We start from the raw sequence: 24,581 nt of genomic DNA, 5'->3' as shown, positions 1-24,581 counted from the left end.
GATCGGATAATGGATGCTTTCCGTAACTCTCACTGAGATGTCTTTTTTCATTTTCTATCAAGCTGATGATCAGATATCAGTGAAGGTAGAAGAGACTGGATGGGCATGGATGGTGTGTGGTGAGAGTTTGATTGTATGGAAGATTGGCCAGACTGCTGTGGCCAAGGTATAGTATCTTATGCTAGCATATGCTGTTTTTGCTTTTCAATGATATCAATTTAGTTGGAAGAGAAATGATAAGACTGAGGGGTGTAGTTCCCTAATAGAATGTTAGCACTTATGTTTTTCTCATACACTTTGAAAATAATTAAGATTGCATGCTCAACTCTCAGATTCAAATGAATAAGTATGAGTCAAATGTATTTAAATGCAATGTAACATTATTTAACCAGTAAAATAACCAGATCTTTTGCCCTTTTGCTTTTAATGAAATACCAGCCTTTAATTAGTGTTTATGCATTAAAAATTATAGAGTGAATAGTTTATTGGAAATAAAATGTAATTCTTGACCAGTATTTTATTTCTGTTTCAGCTGTCTGTCTGTAAAGACCTCCAGTTGCCCTCCAGTGAGTTTACCTACTCAGCAGATCTGATTGCCTTATCATCTCTGAGCCCATTGGAAACTGCTCCCGTTCAGGTGTGTTCTGAGTTCAGTTCTAAAAAATTAGCAGTGTTCATTTAACTATGAGGCTATGTAAGTCAGATAAATATTGATTTAACACAGAAAATTTAGACTTAAACCTACCGTAGACTGAAATATTATATTCTGATATTTTTTTACAAAATTATTGCCTACAATATTGGTATGATTTTATTTGCTAAGACAGCCAGTTTCTCTCATACTAGCATGAGGCATGAAAATGTCCCCCACCAAACTCCTACCACAACCCGTATTGCCACGGAATGCTTCTTTTAACCAGAGGATCCATCAGTGCCATACTTGACATTTCAAAACTGGATTTCCTTTGTACTTTGTACCAAGCTGGGGATCCATGCATGGCTGAGATCTAGGGTTTTATTCCTCCACAGTCTATCTCAGTAATGGCGGTGTCTCCTGAGGGAACAGTACGGTACTGGCCAAGTCTGGCCCATGAAGGCACCTTCACGGAGACTGTGGCAGACCTGGGAGAGAACCTGTGCAACTTCCTCACTGCTGTGAAGGTAACCTAGCTGGAGGACCACTCTGGAGTTATAAAGTTTGGGGAGCCTTTACTTTGTTATCTCTTAACAAGTTCTAAGGCATCACCTTTGGGGCACTGTCTAACCACCACCAGGGAAAGCATGTCCGGTCATCCTGAGCATTACTTACAGCACTGACGGCACTTTCAAGGCCCTGCAAATTCACCCAGTGAGGGTGAATCTCAAGCCCCCCCCACCTCTCTGTCTTACAGAAGATCTTACATTACATTACATTACATTAAAGGCATTTAGCAGACGCTCTTATCCAGAGCGACTTACACAACTTTCACATAGCATGAAGGCACATATCTTGGCACATAGCAGGAGTTTATTATTTTTTCAGTATTAAATATTGCATTATTTTTTATTCAAAAATCTTTGTTCAGCTGATGGATCAAGTCAGTTAAAACAAACCAAAAATATAAAATGCTGAAACATGAGTAGGTCGTTTTGGTCCCGTAAGGATCTTTGTCAGGTAAAACAAATAATTATGTTTCACCTGTATGTATCGGTGCGACAACACATGACAACAAATATAAACGCAAGGTTTTGCGACTGTGCGTGTACAAGTGCATACCATGCAGTCGATACACAAATAGATTAATATATATTCTGATAAGTTAACGTTTACAGGTGAGATGCCAGTATTTATTTTACCTTACTAAGATCCCTGTGGGATCAAAATGTTGTCTCTGTTTTCAAGTTTCTGTAATAAATATTTTTGGGAGCATTATGCATTGTGCAGACATGATGTTTGGATGATTTTTCCTGCTTGCCATTTTCTGCCGTCTACAGCAGGTTAACTGGGACATTAGCTGTGCCCTGTGTTGAATTTTAATCTGCAGTGTTCCGGTTTAGTTCCCTAGCCGTTATTCATTACCTGTTTCCGTAAAGCTTTTTCATGAATGACAGACTTGCAAAGAGGAGTTTGCAGTGTTCAGCACATACTGTATTTGCCTTTTGATGATGCTGTGTTTTCTTTTTTTTTTTTTTTAAATAGGGGAACAGCTTTGTCCTCTCCTCCTACAAGAACCAGCTGCTCCGTCTGGGAATGGACATTTCCGGAAGGCTCCAGCAGAGGCCACTGCAGCTGGGACAGGGCATGCTGTCTGGGATTGGCCGCCGCGTCTCCAGCCTCTTTGGCATTCTGGCCCCGCCCACCGACGTCACTGTAAGTGTCCGTCCAGTCACTCTGTGATGGGAAGGGGGGCTCCTGGGTGTGTATTGTGCATACGTTCTCCTTCCTTATGCTTGTCAGGCCTTGCTGTCAGGATTATGGTATTCTGTGTTCCCTCCCCCAATGAACCTGCCGCCTGAAGTATTTTGCCATCCTCAGCTGCACAGCATGCTGTGGGTGAGGCAGGCGGGTTGCCTCTACACCCTAACCAGCTGCAGCCTGAACAAGTGGGATGTGGAGGAGGGCTCCGAGCACCAGGTCTTCAGCTGGGACACAAGCAGGAGCCTCAGGGACAGTATCTCCGATGCCATTTGGGTAAGGCTGGACATTAACCTCCCTGGTGAAAAGTGTGTGTCTGATGACCTGGGACTGAAGCTCAGAGGTTTCAGGTTCAAATCTCAGGTGGGGTACCGCTGATGTACTCAGCTATAGCTCTGTTTCTTGAAGTCTTAGCATATTTTCTGATGCAAGTCCTGACTTCTCCAGTGGAAATTGGAGGAATGGTGCTTGTCTGTTGGCCATTCCAAATTGTGGGAAACAGCAAGGAAGACGGTGATGTTCCCCCTTGATTGAGTAATGATTCAAGGGCACTATTTAGATTGCAATGTTGGAAATTTGTTTTTCCCTTCACTGATTTCTTTTTTCTGCCTTTAGTTATTTTTGTGGTCACTTCTCCCAATCACCAGTACTGTCTGCATGACCAGCAGCAGTCACTGTTAAGTACTTATAATCTAAATTCCAGTTCTGTTATGCTTTTGAAGTAGATGCCCTTTTTATGAATTTGAAGAGATGGTTTTTAAATGCACCCTGGTCTTGGAAGTTGGAACATACTGCGAAAACAAGTAAAGATTGATATTCCTGTTACATTGACAGAATTCAAATATTTGCTTCAAAATAAAAGGTATGTCCATGTTTCTAACAACAAAGTGCATTTTTTTACCCGCTGTTTCCTGTGTTTATGCTTATAATTTTGTTACCTCTTGACCAGGACACCCTTTCAATAGCAGTTAATATGTTAAGTGGGACTGGTTCTGGTAGAATGAAGGATAAATGAGAAAAAAAACATTGCTCAGCTATTTGTGGTACATCTAAGAAAAGGTGCATATTTCTTGATAAGCCACTTTGTCATTTTGCAGGAGCTCACTGTCTAAATCGTGGCACTTTGGGGAAACAGTGATAAGCATATTGATATTTATGATTAGTAGCACAATCACCCCTCCAAAATCGAAAGCAACCTAAACTGCTAATATGTGGTGTGCAACGCAATGGAATGCTCTGATATTTTAGTATATTTAAAACAAATAGTTCATTTTCAACCATGAATTAAAAATTTTTGATTTTCTTCAAGGCCGAGAACTTAGACTTTTCCCTTCGAAAACTGCACATAGTAAATTATGAATGTAACTTGTTACAATAACAGACCTTCCTGAGGAGGTTTATTTATGTTTTCACCCTTTATATTGAACTAAATACAATGAAATTGCAGCAGCATTTAAATGATGACAAACACAAAAGTGAATTTCAAAATCCAAGCTTTGTTTTACAAATTTCAAAATAGTACAAATTTGTTCTGCGTATGATATGAAATGCTTGACAATTTTAAATCACTGCTTATGCTTTTTGTTTCTTCTAGAGTGCTGGTTTTTCAGAGCATAAAACTCTGTTCAATGTAGTGGACTTGTTGTGATTATTGAATTATTGAATACATCTGAAATAAGAGCAGTTTGAAAAAAGCCATGAAGGGTAACAAATTGTTTTTGTTACCCTTCATGGCTACCAGTGTATGGGCTCAGCAATTCATTCCCGTATCCTGCAGTAAAATGTTGGTTCTATTTAACTGAGGTTACTTCAGTCTGTTGGGCCTGTGCTAAGTTATTGCTCTATCTAACTGTAGCCGCTTAATGCAGCCGCTTAACATTTAATACAGTAAAACAGACAATATTCAACTTGAATGTGGAGCTTAAAAGAATTCTGCCGTAATTAACTGTGATCACACAGCGTAATTAAAAAATGGAATTTGACGGACATACCCTCTGCTTTATCTCTACTCTCCAGGGCTCTGACAGCAACTATGAAGAGATAAAGGAGGGAGTGAATATCACATACCTGGACATGCAGCTTGGGCAGTGAGTAGCTCTTTTCTTCAAATAAAACCGGTCTTCTTCCCAGAAGGAAAATGAAGTGGAGCCCATCAGCCGTTATATTAACATCATATTTGTATTATAAATAGTTCTCCCCTTGCTTGTTGTCCTGATTGAAGGGTATAGATTGACTGCAGTTTGTTTTCCCCTTTACCCATTTTGTTGTGGTTGTTTCTCCCGGTGACAATGGCTGCCTCTACTGGCCCCCAGTGGTGGAACACACTTCCCCACTCTGGTAGGAAAAGCAGAATTATTGGCTTTTTTAGTCTTTCAGTGCGTACTGAAGACCTCTGAAGACTTCATGTTGGTTCTTCTCCTTTCCCCACTACCTAGCAATTCCACCTTTTGCATTAATCCCGATTAGGAATTTTTATGGTGTTAGATTGTTTTTTATGATTTTCTGTTTCTTGCCTTTGGGCTTATAGGGATGCGATCTGCATCTGTTCAGAATTTGCTTCTTAGTTCTTGGTCTGTGCAGATTTTGGTGGCCCTAAACAAGAATGTCGTCGAAACCGATCACGAACCAGTGAAGGGGGTGGTGTTGGTAGCAATCGCTGATGGGGGGGTTATGGGGGGCTCGCGAACAAGGGAACCGATTGCCCCAGACACGTAAATAAGAGTACCGTACATTTAAAACGTATTTCAAATAATTTTCTTACACTTGGAATTGTGCTGCCCGAGGATGGTTGTATCCCCTAAACAACTGCATTGAGTGTTTATGCCTGCTGCTGGTTCTACTTGCTGGTCTTGGGATGTTGTTAGCCAGGTCTGGCACTATTTCTCATTTTTTTGCCAGATGTCCTGCAAAATATTCTATAATGCATACCTCGTCTCCTGTGCAGACAGCTGCCTCTCAAGGACCTGGGCACTTGACTATTTTTGTGGCTTGATGATTTGTTTGTAGCATACCGTTAACTGACATCATTATAGTGAGTCAAATAGTTCTTACCGATGTAGACTTAATATAATCGCTAAGAGTTTGTTGTTGTTCACGGGGCTATCATTTTATATTTTCTCTGTGGTAAATAAAGATGAAGGGGCTAGATTGTCTTTGAGTTTTGTGATGGAAAATTCATGTTTCCACTTATAGACAAACTGTGCAGTTATTCAACCTCTGCTATTACTACAGTATATGTAGAAAGGAGTGATGCATACTAGCTTCAAAAATCAGACTCAAAATAGGGCTTAAGTGGTGACTGAGGTCAGCCCAGTTTTGCTGCCACCATCCATTTGACGCGCTGTCTCCCTATATTTAGCTACATTTTGAATGTAAAGTTCTGGTCCTCAAGAGACTACCACAGTGCATTTATATGTAGGCTATAAAATATGTGATAAGATGATACATGAGCTTTTAACAAATAACTAACTTTAAACAACTATGTCTGCCAGGGGATGCACTTCCTCCTGCTAAATGAAACCCTAGCCTGGATGTAATATGCAGGGACTATACTGTACTGTGTGTGTCATTGAAGGGATGGGCTGGTGGTCCTGGCAGCAGCCTGGCACCCATCTGACACCCCCTGCCTGGCCTACTTCTGCCTGGTCACCCTGCTGGATAATGGCCCCAACATCTCAGACGAGGTCTCTGTGGAGGTCACAAATCACAAGCCACCCTTTCAGGTAACCGTAAACCAGGCAACCAGTAGATTATAAGGCCTCTTTATACCAACCTCTTTACAGGTTTCTGCGTTTTTTTGTTTTTGCGACATTCGTTTTCTCTCTATCCTGGTTTACCTTATTTTGACACTCACACTAATGTTAATAACTAACCATGATTTGGTTTCTTTGGGGCTCTTCTGAGCAAGCATGGAGCACAATTTGCATGAGGGGAAAAAGTGTAAAATGAATTGAGAGAATGCTCATTGGAAGGGTGCTTTTCATTTACTCAACAGAAAAGGAAGGAGAGGAGCTGTAATGACTCTCCCTCTAAACATTTGCCAAGTTGTTAATCTTCAAATGTTTCTGATCATTGCTTTTCGAGTCTTGTAAAGATGTAGTCCACAATGCCAGTGAAAGCTGAAATGATAACTTTGCTATTTGAAACCGAACGGTTGTCATTCAACTTGAATGGCTCATGCTGCTGTCCACCAGTAATTGAGAAGCAGACGAAGAGGGGAAAAAGCAGCCTCTGAGCCTCTGTAATTGAATGGGGTGCAAATGGCATGTGGTTTGATGACGTTCTGAGGAGCTGCTTGGTACGGCCATCATGCTCACCCTGTGCCTTCTCGGCGTAGACGGAGGACGACCTGCAAACCGTGCGGCTGGTGCTGCCTCCCTCCCCTGGCTCAGCGGCGTACCTGCACAGCGAGGACCTGCTGTATGCCTGCTCCACAGGCACCGGCAGGAGCAGCCTGCCCGAGGAGAAGATCCCTCTCAGCTCCCACGGTCAGTGCCACAGCCCCGTTTGGTTTCCAGCCCTTCAGATGTTGAGAGATCCCCTTTTACTTGTTCTGGCATGTTTCATGCTTTCCCAGAACTATCGGGCATTCAGTATGTGAGCGTAAGTGTCATGTCCATGGCTTTTGATTTAATGTGAGGTTTAACATTTTATTTGATGTTATAGTCGATTATTTTGCTGTATATGTTTAGTAGGGTGTGCACATGCTCTTTTTGTTGTGCTCGATCCCATATTCACGGTGGCACAGTTGGTTAGCAGTGTCGCTTCACAGCAAGAAGGTCGTGGGTTCGAATCTCAGCTTGGGGCCTTTCTGTGCGGAGTTTGCATGTTCTCCCCGTGTTCGCGTGGGTTTACTCCGGGTACTCCGGTTTCCTCTCACACTCAAAGACATGCATGTTAGGTGTGCTCCTGCAGTTGCCCTTGACCAAGGCACTGGCCTCAGAACTGGAGTTGGTCCCTGGGCGCTGCACTGTGGCTGCCCACTGCTCCTAAGTAACTAGGATGGGTCAAAATGCAGAGGACAAATTACCCCACGGGGTTCAATAAAAGTATATCTGTCTTATCTTATATCTTATGATGTCCGCTGGTTCAAGATTTAAGGCAACTCTGAATTGATGACAAACATTTAATCGATGTTGAGCCATCAACACACCGTTTTTATCAAGAATAGTCCCTTGAAAACTTTACAATGGGATATTATCTGTGGTGTTTCCTTCATTGTGGCAGTTAACTGTATGTTGTATCTTCGTGCAGGGGATCATCTCCTTGGTGCCGGCTGCTATGCGGACCTGCCAGTTTTCTTTTTGAAGAGCAGTGGCCTGGTGGCAGTGGTTGCCCGGGAGAGCGCCTCTGTGCTTCCTGAGACCATGGAGGACTCGATCTGCTCGTCCCTGGCCGGAGCTGTGCCGGAGGTGGGGCCCAAATACAGATCCTCTTGAGCAGGGGTGTCATGCTCCAGTCCCGGAAAGCCACAATGTCTGCTGCATTTTTAAGATTTTCTGTACTTATGTGCTTAAATTTAATGAAGTCTCTGGCTTGCAAAAGATTCCACAAACTTTGTTTCCAAGGCCTAAATGGACTGCTGATTGACAGGAAACCACAGAAACATTCAGTCACCATGGCGCTCTAGGACGTTTGACACCCCTGATCTAGACGGTCTGGTCCATATGCTTAACAATAAATATTCTGTCTGCTCCTGTTGAAGCTGAAAGATTCCAATTTGATTCCTGGAGGAAAAGTCATGAAAAATTTTAATTTCCTAAATGTCCTGGAAAACAATTAGTTATCCTTGATATTGTTAGTCTAATGTTTATGCCAAAACCACTGGTACCCTGATTTGCAATCGAAATCTGTTCTCACTTTCCCATCTCCTTGCACACAGGTGTCAAACTCCAGTCCCGGAGGGCCATAGTGTCTACTGATTTTTGGGGTGTTCTCGGCACAAGTGTTTCATTTAAGCCATTGATTGCTTAAGGACTCCACACACCTTGTTCTCAAGGTCTTATTAGCAGCTGATTGAAAGGAAAACGCAAAAACCGGCAGGCACTGCGGCCCCCTTGGGAATCAGTTTTAAACCCCTGTCCATGCATCGTGGTTCTGGTGTTAGATGCAGAAATGTGCTTCTACCACAAGGGGGCTTTGTATTTGTTCTCAGAAATTCCAGCAGTCAGTGAGTGTTCTTGTAATATCATACTGCAACTATGCACAAGTTAAGTCATCTATATTAGGAAAGTCTAAATCTACTTCACAGCTGCAGCCCCTGTAAATGTGCAGAAGTGGCTGGTTTAACATTTTTCTTTTTATATATACTACACTAGACTTCCTCTTTGTTTTTCTTCAGATTTCACCCTTAAGACCTCTAAATGTTGATTAGCCAGACTTGGGTCAAATACGTATTTGTTTTGGATTCAAATACTTTTCTGTGCTCTATTGATCTTGCCTGGTGTAATTGAGCCTGCTAATATGACCAGAAGGTGGGGTTTGCACTTTTTGAGAGTATTTCATTGGTTCCAGTACACCGGTCAAGATCAGTAAAGCATAGAAAATTATTTGAATCCACAACAAATACGTATTTGACCCAGGTCTGAGATTAGTTCTGATGCCCTTATTTGACACATACATTGACTGCACTGCATGTCTTGCGAGTTGTTTAGAAATCCATGCATCGAACACCCCCTTGTACAAGTGAGCTGGAGAGGGAAGAGGTATCCTGACAATCTGAGTCTTATCAGGGATGTGAAGAATCGCTGGGTGACCGGAGATTGACAGTAGTAGATTTAGGGATGATGTCCTACCTCCTCACACCCCCCCCCCCCCCTCTGAACTGAGCCCTGTTAAAACATTGAATAGCATTCCTGGAATCTGTGTTTGTTCTGCGAGCACAGTTCATCTCAGTCCTGCAACAACTGAACTGCACTTGGAACATTGTCCAACTGGTACATGTTCCAGCTTGTCTTGCATATGAGGGTGCTAATGCCCTTTTTGGGGACCAAACCACTCCCTTGCTGTCCAAGTTCATCTGGATCTCTCCCTGTTTGTAGACATTCATCTGTTTTGCAGGTCTCCTAAAAAACTTGGGGGACACCTGCAAGGGAGGATACGGTATAACATGTTCCCAGTTTAATTGGTATATCGTTTCTCTGTTATGTCATTTTAAGGGGTCGTCTGCTATGGAAAGTTCGTTACGGCTGGATACCGTGGCTCAGGACGACAAAACCAAACTTTTGAAAGCAGCTTTTTTGCAGTTTTGCAGGTAAGTCTGGGGCAACATATCCCTCGACCATTCGTGTCTTGGGTTTGAGTCAGGAGCTGTTTGCATCGCACTCACCCGCCCCTAACCTACGAATGCTGGCAGGTTTAATCGTCAAGACGGAATGAACAATTTTGTGTGATTGGTGAAGGGTCTGCACTGCCTTCTGCATCGGCTGCCCTCACGTTCCTCACTACATGGAATGCCAGCTATATATAGCCATAGGCTTGTGTCATGTGAATCATCTGCAAACTTTCAGCACCAGGGTGTCGGCATCTGACTCCAATCAGTTCCCTGTCATTTAAAAATGGTTTAAGTGTCCACTCTGGAATTCGAAAGACTCTGGTCTTTCATGTTCCCGCAATAAGTGAACGGGAAAGTACTGCAGGGAATTGGACCCCACCCCATTATTTTTATTTCCTTTTTTTTTTTTTGAAGCTTTCTGTCATTCATCCTCATTGTCTGTCTGTCTGATTGGCAAGATGCCCTTTTCCTGAACGATGGACATGTTGTCTTTCGTCTGCCGTATAGCTGGCCATTCAGCTCGGTTTAAAGGAACAGACTAAACCTTGCCAAGAATAGGCCCATGATCTTCCTTGCTGTCATGTTCAAAGTGGTCACATTAATGCAGGATTCTGCTTTTTTTATGCGGAATAAAAAGGGGGGAAAAATATACTGCGTTCTATAAACGCAGATAGTCCAAGGTTTTAAGATTACAATGGGCGGTGACCCATCTGCCGTTTCAAAACCAATCTCAATGCCATCTCACAGGAGGACTACAATCGCCATGGGCTCACCGAATACTGATTTTGGTATAGTTACGCAACACCGTTACTGTGTTGTGTATGCCTGCTAAAACATTAGCATAAAAATTGTGACTTTTTTTGTGCAAACATAACTCAGTTTAAATGCAATGGATCCTGACACAAGACCATGCATTCTATTGGTCATTTTGAGACATACATGGTTTTTATTTTTTCATGGCTGTAGACTTCATAAAATTTGAATGAGACTTCAAAATTAGAAATTTGGACGCTTAATTGTCTGTAGACTTAACATAGAGAGACATAATGCAAACTTACAAAATCTCCAAGTTTGAATAATTCCATCCTAAAATTCTAAACAAACATTACAGGAAATCATTATGTCTCGGTCACAGGTAGCAGATAAGCACACCAACAGTAGTAGCCATCCCAGTCAGTCATGTAGCTAGCCAGTTCTGTTAGTCTAACGTTAGGTATGGCATTGTCTTTGCTATCTGTTAGCTAGGAACAGCTGGAGTGACTAACGTTACCTTTTTTGCAGGATCTTCCTAGCAACTTTTATGTCTAGCTAGTTAGCTAACTGTTTAACTAATTTGATGTAGCCAGCTAGCACTAATGATGAATGTCAGAGCTACCTAATAAATTCCCCTCCACAATTAGTTTTGTGTATTTAAATTGTGTTACCAAATGTGTTTCATTGATTTTATGCTATAAATCAATTAAGCACTGTAAACACTATAAATGGTATAGTTAGCTTTGAGTCTCACTTTACAATTTTAGCTAGCTAAAGGCATGGGATTTACATACTCGCTAACATGTTATGGTTTCAGATTGTTTTGCTAGCTAGTTAGTTAGCTGTAAATAACGTAACATATATGGTGTAAATTCATATTTTTGATGTCTTCGCCTAGGTTACTTAATGCATTTAGCTAATTGTATGGTTATCATGAGAAGAGCTAAGTTCTGTCCAGGAATAAAACTGCTACTGTTGCCACCGTATTGCTACCCTGTATCCCTGTTTTTACCAAGTTGGACATCTGGACATCTTCAAGTATTTGTCTCTAGAATGTATAGGTTTAAGTTACTGTGAGTTTAACATTGTTTTGTGTAACATACTGTAGAAACATGTCTTTGTGAAGAAGAAAATTAACAAATGTGAATTCAGTTTTTCTTAGTAATGGGAAATTCCATTACATTCCATCAAAGAAAGTAAAATGCTTTCCTAAATGAGAAATTAAAAGTATCGTACATGTGATTGATTGGTTGTGGAAAGTAATGTGGTGGGTGTTAAATGGTTACTTTGTGCCACATGGTATTGAATGTCGGCTCATAGGCACAGTATGTTTGGGAGGGATATTTCTCACACTTACGGTGCTATACATTACATTACATTTATTTGGCAGACGCCAAAGCGACATACAAAAGTGCATTTCATCTTCATGGACAACTGCAAAACAGGTTCAAATACGCAATGTGCTTAGGTATGTGCAACGATAACTGCCATATAATCTATATTTGATACACTACCATACAATCTAATACTTTTTTAAGGAGGATTTTATTAGATTTAAGATGATTTTTTTAAAGGTTACATGCATAATAATACCAAGTATTATATTTTAAGTGAAATGTTTGCTTTTGCTGAAAGCCTCAAAAGACAGGAAATGAATTGATCAGCCCAAATTCTAACGTTCGCCTGATCTCCAGTAAGGTGTATCGGCACAGATCTTGGACAACTGCTACAGCCCTGTATATGTCTACTGTACTTCAAGCAACATGTACTCACCACTGGGCCAATTGCTTAAGATTCAGACCTTCTCTCCATGAGCCAAATTCATTCTCTTCAGAGTAGTGAAAACCATATAAATGTTTGCACTGTGAAGAATTAAGACTGATGTTAATGTTGTTAAAGATAATATTCCCAAGATGGTGATTGCATTTGAAATGGCCTAACACTGTATAGGGAATCAATAAATGTCAATAGTTTTTATTTAGTTTGTGCAGAACAAGACTTAATTTTCTATACCAAATTGTTTGGATGGTATTAAGATAGCAGCATATTATTACGTTAATAAATTCAGCACATGACAGATGAACTGGACCAGTGCAATATACATATATAGATTACATAATGACATTCTTTTCCCCAAAAAAGTGATTTGTGGGTAACTCTTATCATTGAGTGACTGTATGCACAGTAGTTAGCCATGTTTAATTGGTCAGTTACATGTGGCTGACTGTATATATGTATATATTTACTTCATAGCAGACACTTTTGTCCAGAGTATATGAGCATTGCGTGATTAAAAGAGAAAGTGCTTAATTTGAATGAAAAGCGTAAAACGAGGTTACGCTCTAGCCAGCTTTCTCAGCGTGACTAAATTAAAAATGAAATTGCTCCCGGAGTTTAATATTAGCCTCTGGCAAAGATTTTTTTTTAATCAGAAAGCCAAAACATTATTTGTAGCTTGTTTCATCCCAGTGCTTCATTGCGTCACTATAAAATAATGAATGACATACATTCATTGTGTTATTATTTTGAGTTGGCATATTGCGGCAAAAATTGTTATTTTTATCACTATGCAAGTGAATTAGTGTAAAACACAGATATTTCAATGTCCTGAGCTCTAAAAATGCAGCATTCTATGAGCTAGCATTTCATGGCCCAAGTAGCTACTCTGCTCTGCTGTTCTTTGTGACTGTTAAAGGGTCCTGACTGGAACTCCCTGCTCTTTCCCCTAGGAAAGATCTTTTGGGGGCCCAGGCCATGACCGATGAGCTCTTTCCACCTGATGTTGAAGGAGAGAAGGACACTGAGCTGGACAGGGCTGTGACGCAGATCGACCTGGACCTGGTGGATGACTACCCCGCCTCTGACCCGCGGTGGGCTGAGTCCGTGCCGGACGGTGAGAGAGACCACTCCACCAAATCTAAAGTACAATCTCACAATTTAATTTATTGTCATATACAAGGTTTCCATTTGTGCGTTTTTGTTTGGCACCACACGGTAACAACCTGTTTCTTGTGTTTGTTGAACTCTGAATTGCAAGAAAGCAATTGCAGCAGGCATTATGAAATGAAAACCAGGGTTTGGCTGATGTCATTTTAGACTGGCTGCCTAAGGCCCTCCACTCCAGTGGAGTCGTCACTGACTCCACCCTTTTTACAAGCTTGTTTCCTGATTAGTTTTGGGGAAGGTTGAATGATCAATATCAGTTAGTACTGTGTATGCATTAATACGGTATAAAATTTGGTTTTTATAATGATCCCAAATGAATACACTACCTACTAAAATTACAACATGTACAGTTTTATAGGTTTATAGCACCATTGAGTGAAGTGTTGATTGACTTCACCAGTGCAGGCACATTTGTCTTTCCCAGGTAAGGAGTGCTTCCGTCGGCAAGATGTTAGATCGCAAATCCTGGTTGTTCAGGCTACGTTCGTGCCTGCACTGCAAGTTGTGCAGAGTGAAGACAAGTGGCATTTGGCTCAGATCACACATCTTAGAGCATTATTTCTGTAACCTTAGAGCACACAGTCTCGACCCTCTAAAAACTGATAGAGCACATTGCAGAAGTGAAATGGGCCTACAATTATGATTCTGTATTACAACTAAGGGAAGATAGAAAAATGGAGATCATTTCAAGTATTTGGTGTCTAACTCAAAGAGTCTAGCTATTAATACTTGGCCAATGTCCTCTCTCCAAATTTCTTTGAAAACAAGTTCCACTTATTGACACTAGACCCCCTCTCCACCTCTGGGCAATAGGCCCTCCAGAAATTTGGAGATTGCCCTTTGAAATGCATAAGGTAATTGAGTTCATAGAATAGTTATGTAAGCTGGACCTAGAACTGACACATGTGGCCAAGAATGTAAAAGTATACCAAGTGGAATTAGTGGCTCATCTTCCTACAATTGAGTGTGAAACTGGCTTCTTCCTGTCAATCAAACCATCATATGTGTTTGTTTATTTTATATAAAAATTATATATCCCTTTTATATGTTGCATAGAGAAAAGGGCTTGTCTTACAGGGAAAGTTCACCCAAAAAAAGTTAATACGATCAAATGTGGTGGTCAACTTTTAAACTATATACGAATCAATCTTGGTAAATTTCCTTACCTTAATAACACGTAGGCTTACCAAATTTCATTGCTGTACTATTGCTGTATAAACACACAAACATAAAAATAATAATTAAAGAAACTCTAACCATCTTGTTAGGGTTCTAGGACCTGTGGTGCACCCTAATAACTTGTCTTGTAGACATTTAAAACTTGCTGTAGTGATCAACTTCCTCATCTGGAACATATATCTGTACCTTATTGTTGCCGCCATCTTGGATTGCCTCCATTTTAGAAATTCCATTTGCGATTTTCCTCTGTTCCTAGTTTTGGCCTGTCCACATGGGTGAGACCTATGAAACTTGCCACAGTGGTACAGGGTACCCTGCGGATGTGAAATCGTTTCTTTCTTTATTGTACTGTGGTTAATTTAGCTTGTCTATGGTTGCATTTGAACTTGAAAGCAGTCATAACTTAAAAAACCTGAAATGCAGTATCATTCACAAGAAAATTGTGCCAATAAATTCATGGACCATTTCAAATTGTTTTATGGGTTTTATTTCTCTTGCATGATTTATCCTATCGGTGGCTGGAAAAAACACAGGCGGCCTGCCTAAGACATTTCAGTGCAGGAAAAACCCTGTTGTAACAAGGTGTTGCTGTTAATTTCATCACGCTAAGGGCACTCGCAGCAAAGGGATAACACGATAAAGTGCAGAGGGCAGATATTCAGGAAGAAACCAAGGAAATCCAAGTTCAGATGTTTGCAGGCTTTTGATTTGTTTTTTTATCATTTTGTTGTAGAGAGTGGTGGGTTCTCCCTCACATCCCTGATTCTCCTACACCAGCTGGAGGACAAGATGAAAGCCCACTGCTTTTTCATGGACTTCCTGCAGCAGGTAAGGAGAATGCTTTTTGGGTGCGAGCAGTTGTGGTTAATATACCAGATGCCTTTTCTTGAGGTTTGTGTTCAGCCAAGTGGCACCTACACAGGGTTTTTCTGGCTCAAATTGGGTTTAGGTGGTGACTTTGTGTGACCGTGACTGCGGTCAATCTGGCTTTACTTGATGCATCATCTCCCTATATTTAGCTAAGTTTAGAATGTAAAGTTGTGGTCTTCAAGAGAACACCACACTGCATTAAGATGTAGGCTATAAAAAATGAAACGCGTGACAAAAATAAATAAAATTGGAACATTTTAAATATTTTTTGAAAAGTTACAAATTGTAAGTGCCGTAATTGGGGCGATATAGCCTTTACCGACGGATTTGCTCATTGTAAGGGGGTCATTCTACAGGAATAGTGGTATTTGGAATTGTAATATGCCTTGAAATTAGTGTCATTTTTGTTTCTCAAAACATAGGGTACAATATTAATTAACCTTTTAACTTAATCCACACAAATGCCAGCCTACCGCACCATCCACTTTTTCACGGGTGTTACTTGTAGCCTACCACAACATTAAAGGCTTTTCAGGATTTTATTTCTCAGTTTGCACAGAAAGACAGAAACAGTGTATGATAATGCAGTAGAATCAATTTAAATGCTTAAAGGATTATTGCATAATTCGGGTATTTGCATGGAATTGCCATATCTCAAACCATTTTCCATTTATTCTATTATAAAGAGATATTCATATTCATATTTTCATAATCCATTAGCACATATTTCAGATATATTCATGGAATTGTGTCCAATTACATTGCATAATGATCTATAAAGACACAAAACTGCAAAAATTTAGGAAGGTAGGCAGTTTTGGTTAAAAATCACACCAATAGCCGACACCTGAGTGGCAGGCACAATCGTCACCACTCTGTTTCATTCTTTTATGCAATTAAAGGGATATTTCACTGTGGTATAAAGAGTCATTTTTTGGAGCTTACCCCATTGTATTTGCATAGTGTGAATACTAGCAAAATCAGCTGTCCCTGCTGACCTTAAATGGCATCACTGTTCCTCCTGGTTGTCCAGCTCCAAATTCACTCCCATTCATTTTCAGGACCTCGCCAAAATTAATAGTTTTAAAAGCATAAACTGACCACGGAGGGTAATACATTGATAAAAGAGAGTAATAAAAAGGATTCTACTGTAGCTGATTTAGTGTGTCTAAGATTGCATGTAAACTTGAAAGGAATCAAACTTTTAACAGCTTTTAATGCAATATCGTTCGGGACAAAATTGCATTGTATCCCTGCACTGACAACGCTCCTCCGCCCTCCAGGTCGGCCTCCTGGAGCGCCTGCGTGTAGTAACGGTGCGCTCGGTTCCCATGGCGACACGGCTGCTGCTTTGCGAGCATGCCGAGAAGCTCTCCGCTGCTATTGTGCTGAAGAACCACCACACCAAACTGCCCGAGCTGGTCAACAGCGCCATCCTCGGCGCCTTGAGGAAGAGTGGCACCGATATACCCACCAGCCTCACGCCTGCCGACGTTTTCTTCAGAGAGGTTGCCAGATGCAGTCATTTTCTCCCCTTAGAGTTTTACAAAATGCTTGCATATCTTTAGTCAACTTTTTCTTCTGAATGTTACATATGTACTGTAATGCTTTTGCCACTGTCTGCTTAAAACCAAATGACAAGCATGTGGGTGCATTGTTCTAATGTAACACTAAGGAAACACAGTGCCCTCTTGTCTTAATTTCATGATGCGGCCGTTAAGGTGTCTTACTGTTGCCTGAACTTGATGGGGCTGGTTTCCCAGGTGTCCCAGATTTCCACCATCTTTGAGTGCTTGCTTGAAGAGGAGGAGCGGACCCTGAAGGACCACCCGGTGGATTCCGTGGAGTGGGGGGAGGTGGTAGTCAACATCAACAACATTATCAAGGTATGCGAGGCAGAATGCCATAGAACCCCAGCCTAGCATTAGCCAGTTACGGTTATGAACGTGCAATTTCAGGTGATCAGTCTGGGATTTCCCAGTCTTGGTTACAGATTCTCTCAAGGGCAGTCTCGATGTTGGAGGTGTTAGTGTTGACCTGGGCAGAAACGTTGAAGCATTAAAACTACCAAGTCTGAGGACACCAGTAGCGGTACCATTTCAAGTTACTTCCCCGGCTTTGCTGTGCATTGTATGATCCTAGACTGTAGCGCTGTGAGCTTGTGTGATTAGAGAGATGTCATAGGTAAGAAGGATGCAGGGAAACTGTGCCTTTACCGGTTTTGTGATAGTGAGAGCACCCGTTTCCCCCTCAGGACATGCTACAGGTGGCCTGCCATTACAGGGAGACTAAAGCCTGTCTGTACAGAGCGCCAGAAGACGGCAGAGCTGAGCCAGAATTCATTCCCTGGACAGGTACGTCACTTTACGTACAAGAACAGCACACAGTCTGTTTCTCAGACGCCCCCACAACCGCAGCCAGTCCGTTCTGTCTGTGCTGTCAGCCCAAATTCCTGTGCTGTGCTCAACTTATTGCAAAATCCGATTCAGTTTAATTCCAGATATGGAATTCAGATGGGAATAAAGAATAAGCTACATTTCATTAATCCAAGTCAGGCATTGAAATTGCACTTCCAGTGTATAAGAGTTTAAGCTGTTCTATGTGTCACTTGAAGCTGGTTTGTGTGGAAGGAGCAACCAGGCAGCCAACTATCCTAGCTTGCTTGTGGTAATACCTGGAATGACTCCTGTGCATTTAGAATGCTTTTTCCATCCCTGGAATATAAAGCTCTGCTCTAACGCCTGATTTTTGCTTTGTCGCACAACCGTTTCATGACAACCCTTTCGAGTGTCGCTCAACATTTTTAATTTACACTTTGGCGAAGGCATGCTGGTAGTGTTCTGTTGTCTCTATGGTAACAAGACGCCAAGCTACTGATGTTTCCATTTGTGAAAGTGAAATTATTGAGAAATGGAGGAGGAAGAAAATATACTATAATATAATAACAATAAAATAATATAATTTTAAAACGACGTTAACAGAAAAAAGATGATGGTCTGTCAAGGTGACAAGGTGAATATGTTCTAGTTAAGCAGATGTTACGTGTTGGATGTAGACAGGCATTTCAACGATTTTAGGATGTCAGCTGACCGGTTCAATGACTTAGCTGCACCCGTCCCCACAGCAGCATACAATAGCCTACATCATTATTTATTCTGTCAGTGTTTCCTCTGTCCCCTGCATGTTTATCAGCACCGGTCAAAACCAAAATAATGAAGTGGAGCAAAGGCGTCCTTGACTATTCATTTTGGTGTTCCATCAGACTAACCAATTACACTGTGCAACAAATTATGACTTTATCCTGGACATCATAATATTCTAGAGGTGACAGAGAAACTATAATGTGCTCACTTTTTAAAAATTGATAATGCGTCATTTTTGTTGCATGACTCTTGTCGAAAGAGTCATGCTACGAAGTATAATTCAGCCTGAATTGTGTGTCTATCCCTGTTTTGTAAAGTTCTACTCCAGCACCTTCTGTTGCTAACCCCATTCCAAACAGCAACTCCCACATTGGTAATGGAATTGACTTATACTGCCTGCTCTCAACCTGCAAAAATGTGCGACTCCCCCCCCCCAGCCTCCAGCGGCCCTGGGGGCGTTCGGACGGTCATCGTTCGTCAGCACGAGATTGTTCTGAAGACGGTGCACCCGCACGCGGACACCGAGCTGCGCGCCTCCCTGTGTGAGCAGCTGGTGGCGCTGCTGGATGCCTACCTCGGCGGCTATGTGGCGCAGCTCACCTCGCTCAACCAACCCGGCCAGCAGGAGCACTACAATGCCCTGGAGATGGAGTACACGCAGAAACGCTCCGAGCTGCTCGCCCCTTTCTGTGAGTCAGATGTGTGACGGCCTTTCTCTCAACAGCGTGCACCCAGTGCCCAGTATTCCCAAAACTGTGGCCCAGGAGGTCAAAGGGGCAAGCGAATACAAGAACACCAACCCTTTAAAGAATATTTAGCTTATAGTGCCATATCTCAGAAATGATATATTTAGACTTAAAATATGTATTAAATAATCCTGGTTTACAAATCAGGTCTGATTCATGACAAGTCTTTGGTCACATTTATATCATCATAATTGTTTATCATTTATTTTGTGCAAAATGCATGTTTTGATTCATAGTATATGATGCTATGTGATAGTGTATGATGTTTTAAAAAAAACTTTTGGTTTTATGAGGGCATCCGTTAATGGTGTAAAGTTATTTATGTGGATCTTGGGTTGGGGAACAATGCAGGGTAGACTGAAAGCTTGTCTTGAACTTCATTGATATTGATGACGAATGTATGCTGGTCATTTATCAGGGCAGCATAGCAGATGCTTCTGGCTGCAGTCCACCAGACTGTTATTAAATGCTGTGATGTCTGCCTCTCAGTGGAGCTGGGCCTGTATCAGTGGGTTGCCCCTCTGGCTGAGAAGTACTGCGACTTCGACATCCTGGTGCAGATGTGCGAGCAAACGGACAACCAGAGCCGACTGCAGCGCTACATGACCAAGTTTGCACACCAGGTAACTACATTTTCAGCAGACACCCCAATGTCAGCTTAAGGCTCGCACAGCGTTCCCTCTCCAGCCCCTTTGTCTGCCCCCAGGGAAACTGAAAGAAAAGGATTACAGTACAATCTTCAGACATGCAGTGCAAAAAAACAGAACCTTTGGTGAAAATGGGCATGTGGGCCATTTAGCCATTTAATTAATGTGCGGATGGAATTGACAAACTACAAGCATTGTTTCTCCTGATTAATTTTCTTGTTGAACTCAATGGAAAAAATATTCAGGAGAAACAATGCTTGTAGTATCTACTGCATATCTGGCAGCAGCACAGTGGTTTGAGGCTCATTTGATATGTAGGACCCTTGATGACTTAAAGCCATTCAGCCAACAAATGTGTTCCATACTGTATCAGCATAATTTACAGCTGAATCTAGTCCCACCCCCCAATTCCCATAGAGATCCATTCAAATGCAAAGAGTTTTTGTATCGCTTGTAGGACAACCTGAAAATAAGATATCCAGGCTCTGATGGTGTTGATAGGTCACAGACATCAGGAAGTCATGGAATGCAAATGATATGCAACCAAATACAAAACATGACTCTTTTATTTGACATTATGTTAATTTGTCTACTGTATAAGTGAATTTCCCTGTTTCTAGTTTTTCCCCAAACAGTTCACTGCAGCAAAAGTAAATGAGCAAATGGTGGCACTGGAGGTCTCAGGAGTGCATTTGTTTAATTCTGGCTAATTTTCTGACCAATGATTTGTTGTTAAGACCATTAAAAGCTTAATATTTTGCCATTTTGGGCTTGGCCCATTTTTTTTGCCCAGGAGTATAGGCTAAAGATATTCAAACTCAGTTTTTCACAACTCTGCACATTTTATGTTACCATACATTTCTTTTGGCAAGTCAATTAGGGCATGTACTTTGTTCACATCAGAGGTAATTTAAAAAAAATTGATAGGGACAGATTTATTTCAGCTTTAATTCACTATATCTGAATTCCAGTCGGTCAAAAGTTTACATGCACCAGGTTGGCTGTCTCTTTAAACAGTCTGGAAGATTCCAGAAATTGATGTAATGACTTTTTAGAAGCTTCTGATTGGCCAATTGCATAACTAGGAGTTAATTGGGAGTTAATTGGTACCTAAGGGCCTACCTTTACAGCCACTACCTTTTTGCCCTTGATACCATGGGAAAATCCGAACAACTCAGAAAAACAATTGTGGAACTCCATAAGTCCGGTTCCTCCTTATGAGCAATTTCCAAACAACTGAAGGTAACAAGAGCATCTGTACTAACAATTGTATGCAAATATAAAAATCTTGGGACCACACGGACACTGAATCGTTCAGGAAGGAGGCACAAATTAACTCCCAGGGCTGAACAACCTTTGGTCCGAAAGGTTTAATTTAAGCCCAAGACAACAACAAAAGGTACTGTTGAAGGAGTTGGAGGCATCGGGTACCAAAATATCTACATCCCCCATTAAGAGATTCCTACATCACCACGGTCTGAAAAGTTGTCGTGGAAGGAAGAAGCCCCTATTCCAAGACCGGCATAAAAAATTCAGAATGAAGTTTGGAGGTGATCACCAGGATGAAGACCTATCCTTTTGGAGGAGTGTTCTTCAGATGAAACAAAAATTGAATTGTTTGGCCAAAATGATCAGCGCTATGTATGGAGGAAAAAGGGTGAGGCTTTTAGTCCGAAGAACACAATCCCAACTGTGATATACGGAGGCGGCAGCATCATGTTGTGGGGGTGTTTTGTTGGAAAAAGGACTGGTGCACTTCAGAACATGTATCTAGAAATACTGAAGCAACACCTGAAGACATCAGCTAGAAAGTTTAAACTCGGTCGCAACTGGGTCTTCCAGCAGGACAATGATCCTAAGCATACCTCCAAAGTTGTAACAAAATAGCTTAAAGACAACAAAGTGAAAGTATTGGAGTGGCCATCACATCACATTACTTAATGATTTGATTTTTTTTTTCTTCTTTAAATAATGTTCTGTAATTGTATGTTTTTGTATTTCTTTTTCTCTTATTAAAAACCTAACTAGGGACAGGAGTTGGAAACTAGCAATAGCTATAAACTCTGTATGCGGTACATCAGTTTGTTTGTAACGAGTTGAAGTGGTACTATGTTAACTTGCATTGGCCCTACCAAATAAACTATATTAAATGAAGTCCTGACCTGAATCCCATAGAAAATTTGTGGACTGAAGCGTGTCCAAGCAAGGAGGCACACAAACCTGACTTAGTTACACCAGTTGTGTCAGGAGGAACGAGAAAAAAAATCCATGAAAGTATTGTGAAATGCTTGTGGAAGGATACCCCAAGCATTTGATTCAAGTTAAGCAATTAAAAGAAAATTCCACCAAATTCTATCAAAGTGTATGTAAACCTTTGACCCACTGAAAATCTGATATAATACATAAAAGCTGACAAATCTGTCTTTATTGCTATTATCTACTTATGGAAATAAAGTAGATACCCTAATTGACTTAACACTAGAAATGTATGGTAACATGAAATGCGTGAAGTTGTGAAAAATTGAGTTTGAATGTCTTTAGCTTAGGTGTATGTAAATGTTTGGCCTGAACTGTATGTCGTATAATAAAACCCATTTTAGGAAGTGTAACTTGCTCATTGAGAATTTTCCTCCTGCAGAACTTTGCAGACTTCCTGTTCCGCTGGTACATGGAGAAGGGCAAGAGGGGGAAGCTGTTGTCCCAACCCATTGCCCAACACCAACAGCTGGCCAGCTTCCTGCAGGCCCATGAGCATCTAAGCTGGCTGCATGAAATCAATGTCCAGGACTATCAGAAGGTAGGCCCCAATACTTGCACAGCCCTGCGAGCCATAGCTCCCAGATTCAGGTTTTTCTGTGGGAGCAAAGCCAGTTAAATGGAGCTCATGTGGAAATGCTTCTTTGTAGGAAACTGCAGGATAGATGCTTTGGTGCCAAACAGTTGATAATTGTGCCTGCTGATAGAAAAACTACTAAACTGTTTTTCTATCAATATTTTTAGGAGTTGAGTTCTATTTGACCAAGAGGAGCCATAAATTTTGAAGCCTGTACAGGTTGCGTATTGCACTGGGCCACATGCTTGTGTGGGCATCAGTCACCTTCAAGAAGTAATATGCTGAGATTCGTAGATCATGTGATATCAGCAGGCTTGCAGTATGGTGCTCAGACTTAAAACACTTGTTTTAAATCTTTGATTGTGCTCAGTTTTTATAAAAAATAAAATCTGGGGGTGTCCAGATGATAACATTCTTGGAATTTGGGGCAAAAGCCCCACTGGCAGCATGGGGAAGAAAATTGAAAAGGCCATTAGGGAATGTGCAGTAGAACAACAGGGAGCAAAGTAACAGGGGTGTGAATTGGGGATTACAAAGTGGCCCCACCAGGAGTAATCCCCCACCAGGAGTAATCTATAGCTGCATAGCTACTAAAACAAGGATTGAGAACTCATGCAGTCATGAGGGGGAGACAGCCATACCCGCCTATCAAGAGCCAGCCCATGTAAAGTGGGGTCAAAGCTGACAGGTGACAGTAAGGAAAGGATGCCACCCCACAATACTTTATGGCTGCAGGTTTCTCCCACCCGGTCTCCAGACTATAACTGATTATAAACCTGAGCATAAAGGTACGTTTTTAGTCTAGATTTATATATTGAGGAACCCTGAGTGCCAGAGACAGCCTGCATATATTACTGGTGCCACCCATTTTGTTTTGCAGGCCCACCGGACCTTGTATGGGCTGGCTAACATGGAGACGCGCTACTTTGCCAAAAAAAAGACCTTGCTGGCACTCAGCAAGCTGACTGCTCTGACATCTGACTTCCCAGAGGTGGTTATGCAGAGGAAGCTGGATGGTAAGTTTGTTGCGAGTTTTACCATCGGTAATCACACTCATAGAGCCTGTTTCACATATCTTAGTCCTGGACTAAAAAATTGAATTTAGTCTAGGACTAGGCTTAATCTGTGTCTGTGAATCTGGCTCGTTGTCTCACGGTACTTCTTTACAGATTGACTTGATAATTGGGTACATATTGCTCTGAAAAAACAATTTGCACTGCCATATTAATTTCCTTTGCATTCATTGTCATTTGGGACAGTCTTAGTAAATCCCCTACCCAGGCCATTCTGTCTTCAGATTTTTGTGATTTTCACACTGATGAACGATTTTGGTTACCTTTACCTGGGCAACACCCTGAATTTGTAGGAGGATGACAACAAAAACATCAGAGCATTTTTCTTATCAGTGCAAACGTACCAATCTGGTATGGATACCTAACTGCTGTAGGGAGGTTGAGGAAATTAATAATTCGTTTGTGGTAATTTAGCATAAAACTGTTTCTCGGGAAGGACTTCTCCAGAGTGGTTCAGTCCACAGTGAAATTAGGGGCAGATATATTTAGCGCTCCCAACTAATACTTGCTGTTTCCTTGCTGCAGACATTTTGGAACAGGAGCGTTTCCTCCTACACCAGGAGACCTTACCCAAGCAGTTGCTGGATGAGAAACAGCTGAACCCTGACACCATGCCACTGCTCAGTGCCCATCACCTCATTAACGTTAGTGTTGTCTCCTCCACCCATCACATACGCACACTCATGCACGCACACATAAACATGCCTTGATAAAGAGTTCTTT

General features: G+C 41.5%; 1 protein-coding gene across 2 annotated transcripts in view; it reads left to right on the top strand.

Moving 5' to 3' along the window:
* nup133 (nucleoporin 133) overlaps window positions 1–24,581 on the top strand; it is a 28,418-nt gene that overhangs the window by 1,972 nt on the left and 1,865 nt on the right. For both annotated transcript variants that reach the window (XM_035399534.1, XM_035399525.1), the window contains 20 exons: window positions 63–166; window positions 533–637; window positions 1,030–1,161; window positions 2,180–2,350; window positions 2,516–2,671; window positions 4,412–4,482; window positions 5,970–6,117; window positions 6,732–6,882; window positions 7,649–7,806; window positions 9,553–9,647; window positions 13,151–13,314; window positions 15,280–15,374; window positions 16,700–16,924; window positions 17,180–17,302; window positions 17,671–17,770; window positions 18,997–19,248; window positions 19,795–19,928; window positions 22,591–22,749; window positions 23,666–23,801; window positions 24,384–24,502. In XM_035399534.1, coding sequence (XP_035255425.1) covers window positions 63–166; window positions 533–637; window positions 1,030–1,161; window positions 2,180–2,350; window positions 2,516–2,671; window positions 4,412–4,482; window positions 5,970–6,117; window positions 6,732–6,882; window positions 7,649–7,806; window positions 9,553–9,647; window positions 13,151–13,314; window positions 15,280–15,374; window positions 16,700–16,924; window positions 17,180–17,302; window positions 17,671–17,770; window positions 18,997–19,248; window positions 19,795–19,928; window positions 22,591–22,749; window positions 23,666–23,801; window positions 24,384–24,502 — 2,798 coding nt within the window. The remainder of the gene's footprint in view (window positions 1–62; window positions 167–532; window positions 638–1,029; window positions 1,162–2,179; window positions 2,351–2,515; window positions 2,672–4,411; window positions 4,483–5,969; window positions 6,118–6,731; window positions 6,883–7,648; window positions 7,807–9,552; window positions 9,648–13,150; window positions 13,315–15,279; window positions 15,375–16,699; window positions 16,925–17,179; window positions 17,303–17,670; window positions 17,771–18,996; window positions 19,249–19,794; window positions 19,929–22,590; window positions 22,750–23,665; window positions 23,802–24,383; window positions 24,503–24,581) is intronic.

This window comes from Anguilla anguilla, chromosome 2 (assembly GCF_013347855.1).
Source record: "Anguilla anguilla isolate fAngAng1 chromosome 2, fAngAng1.pri, whole genome shotgun sequence".
NCBI classification, from domain to species: Eukaryota; Metazoa; Chordata; class Actinopteri; order Anguilliformes; family Anguillidae; genus Anguilla; species Anguilla anguilla.
This window is presented reverse-complemented; position numbering and strand designations above follow the sequence as displayed.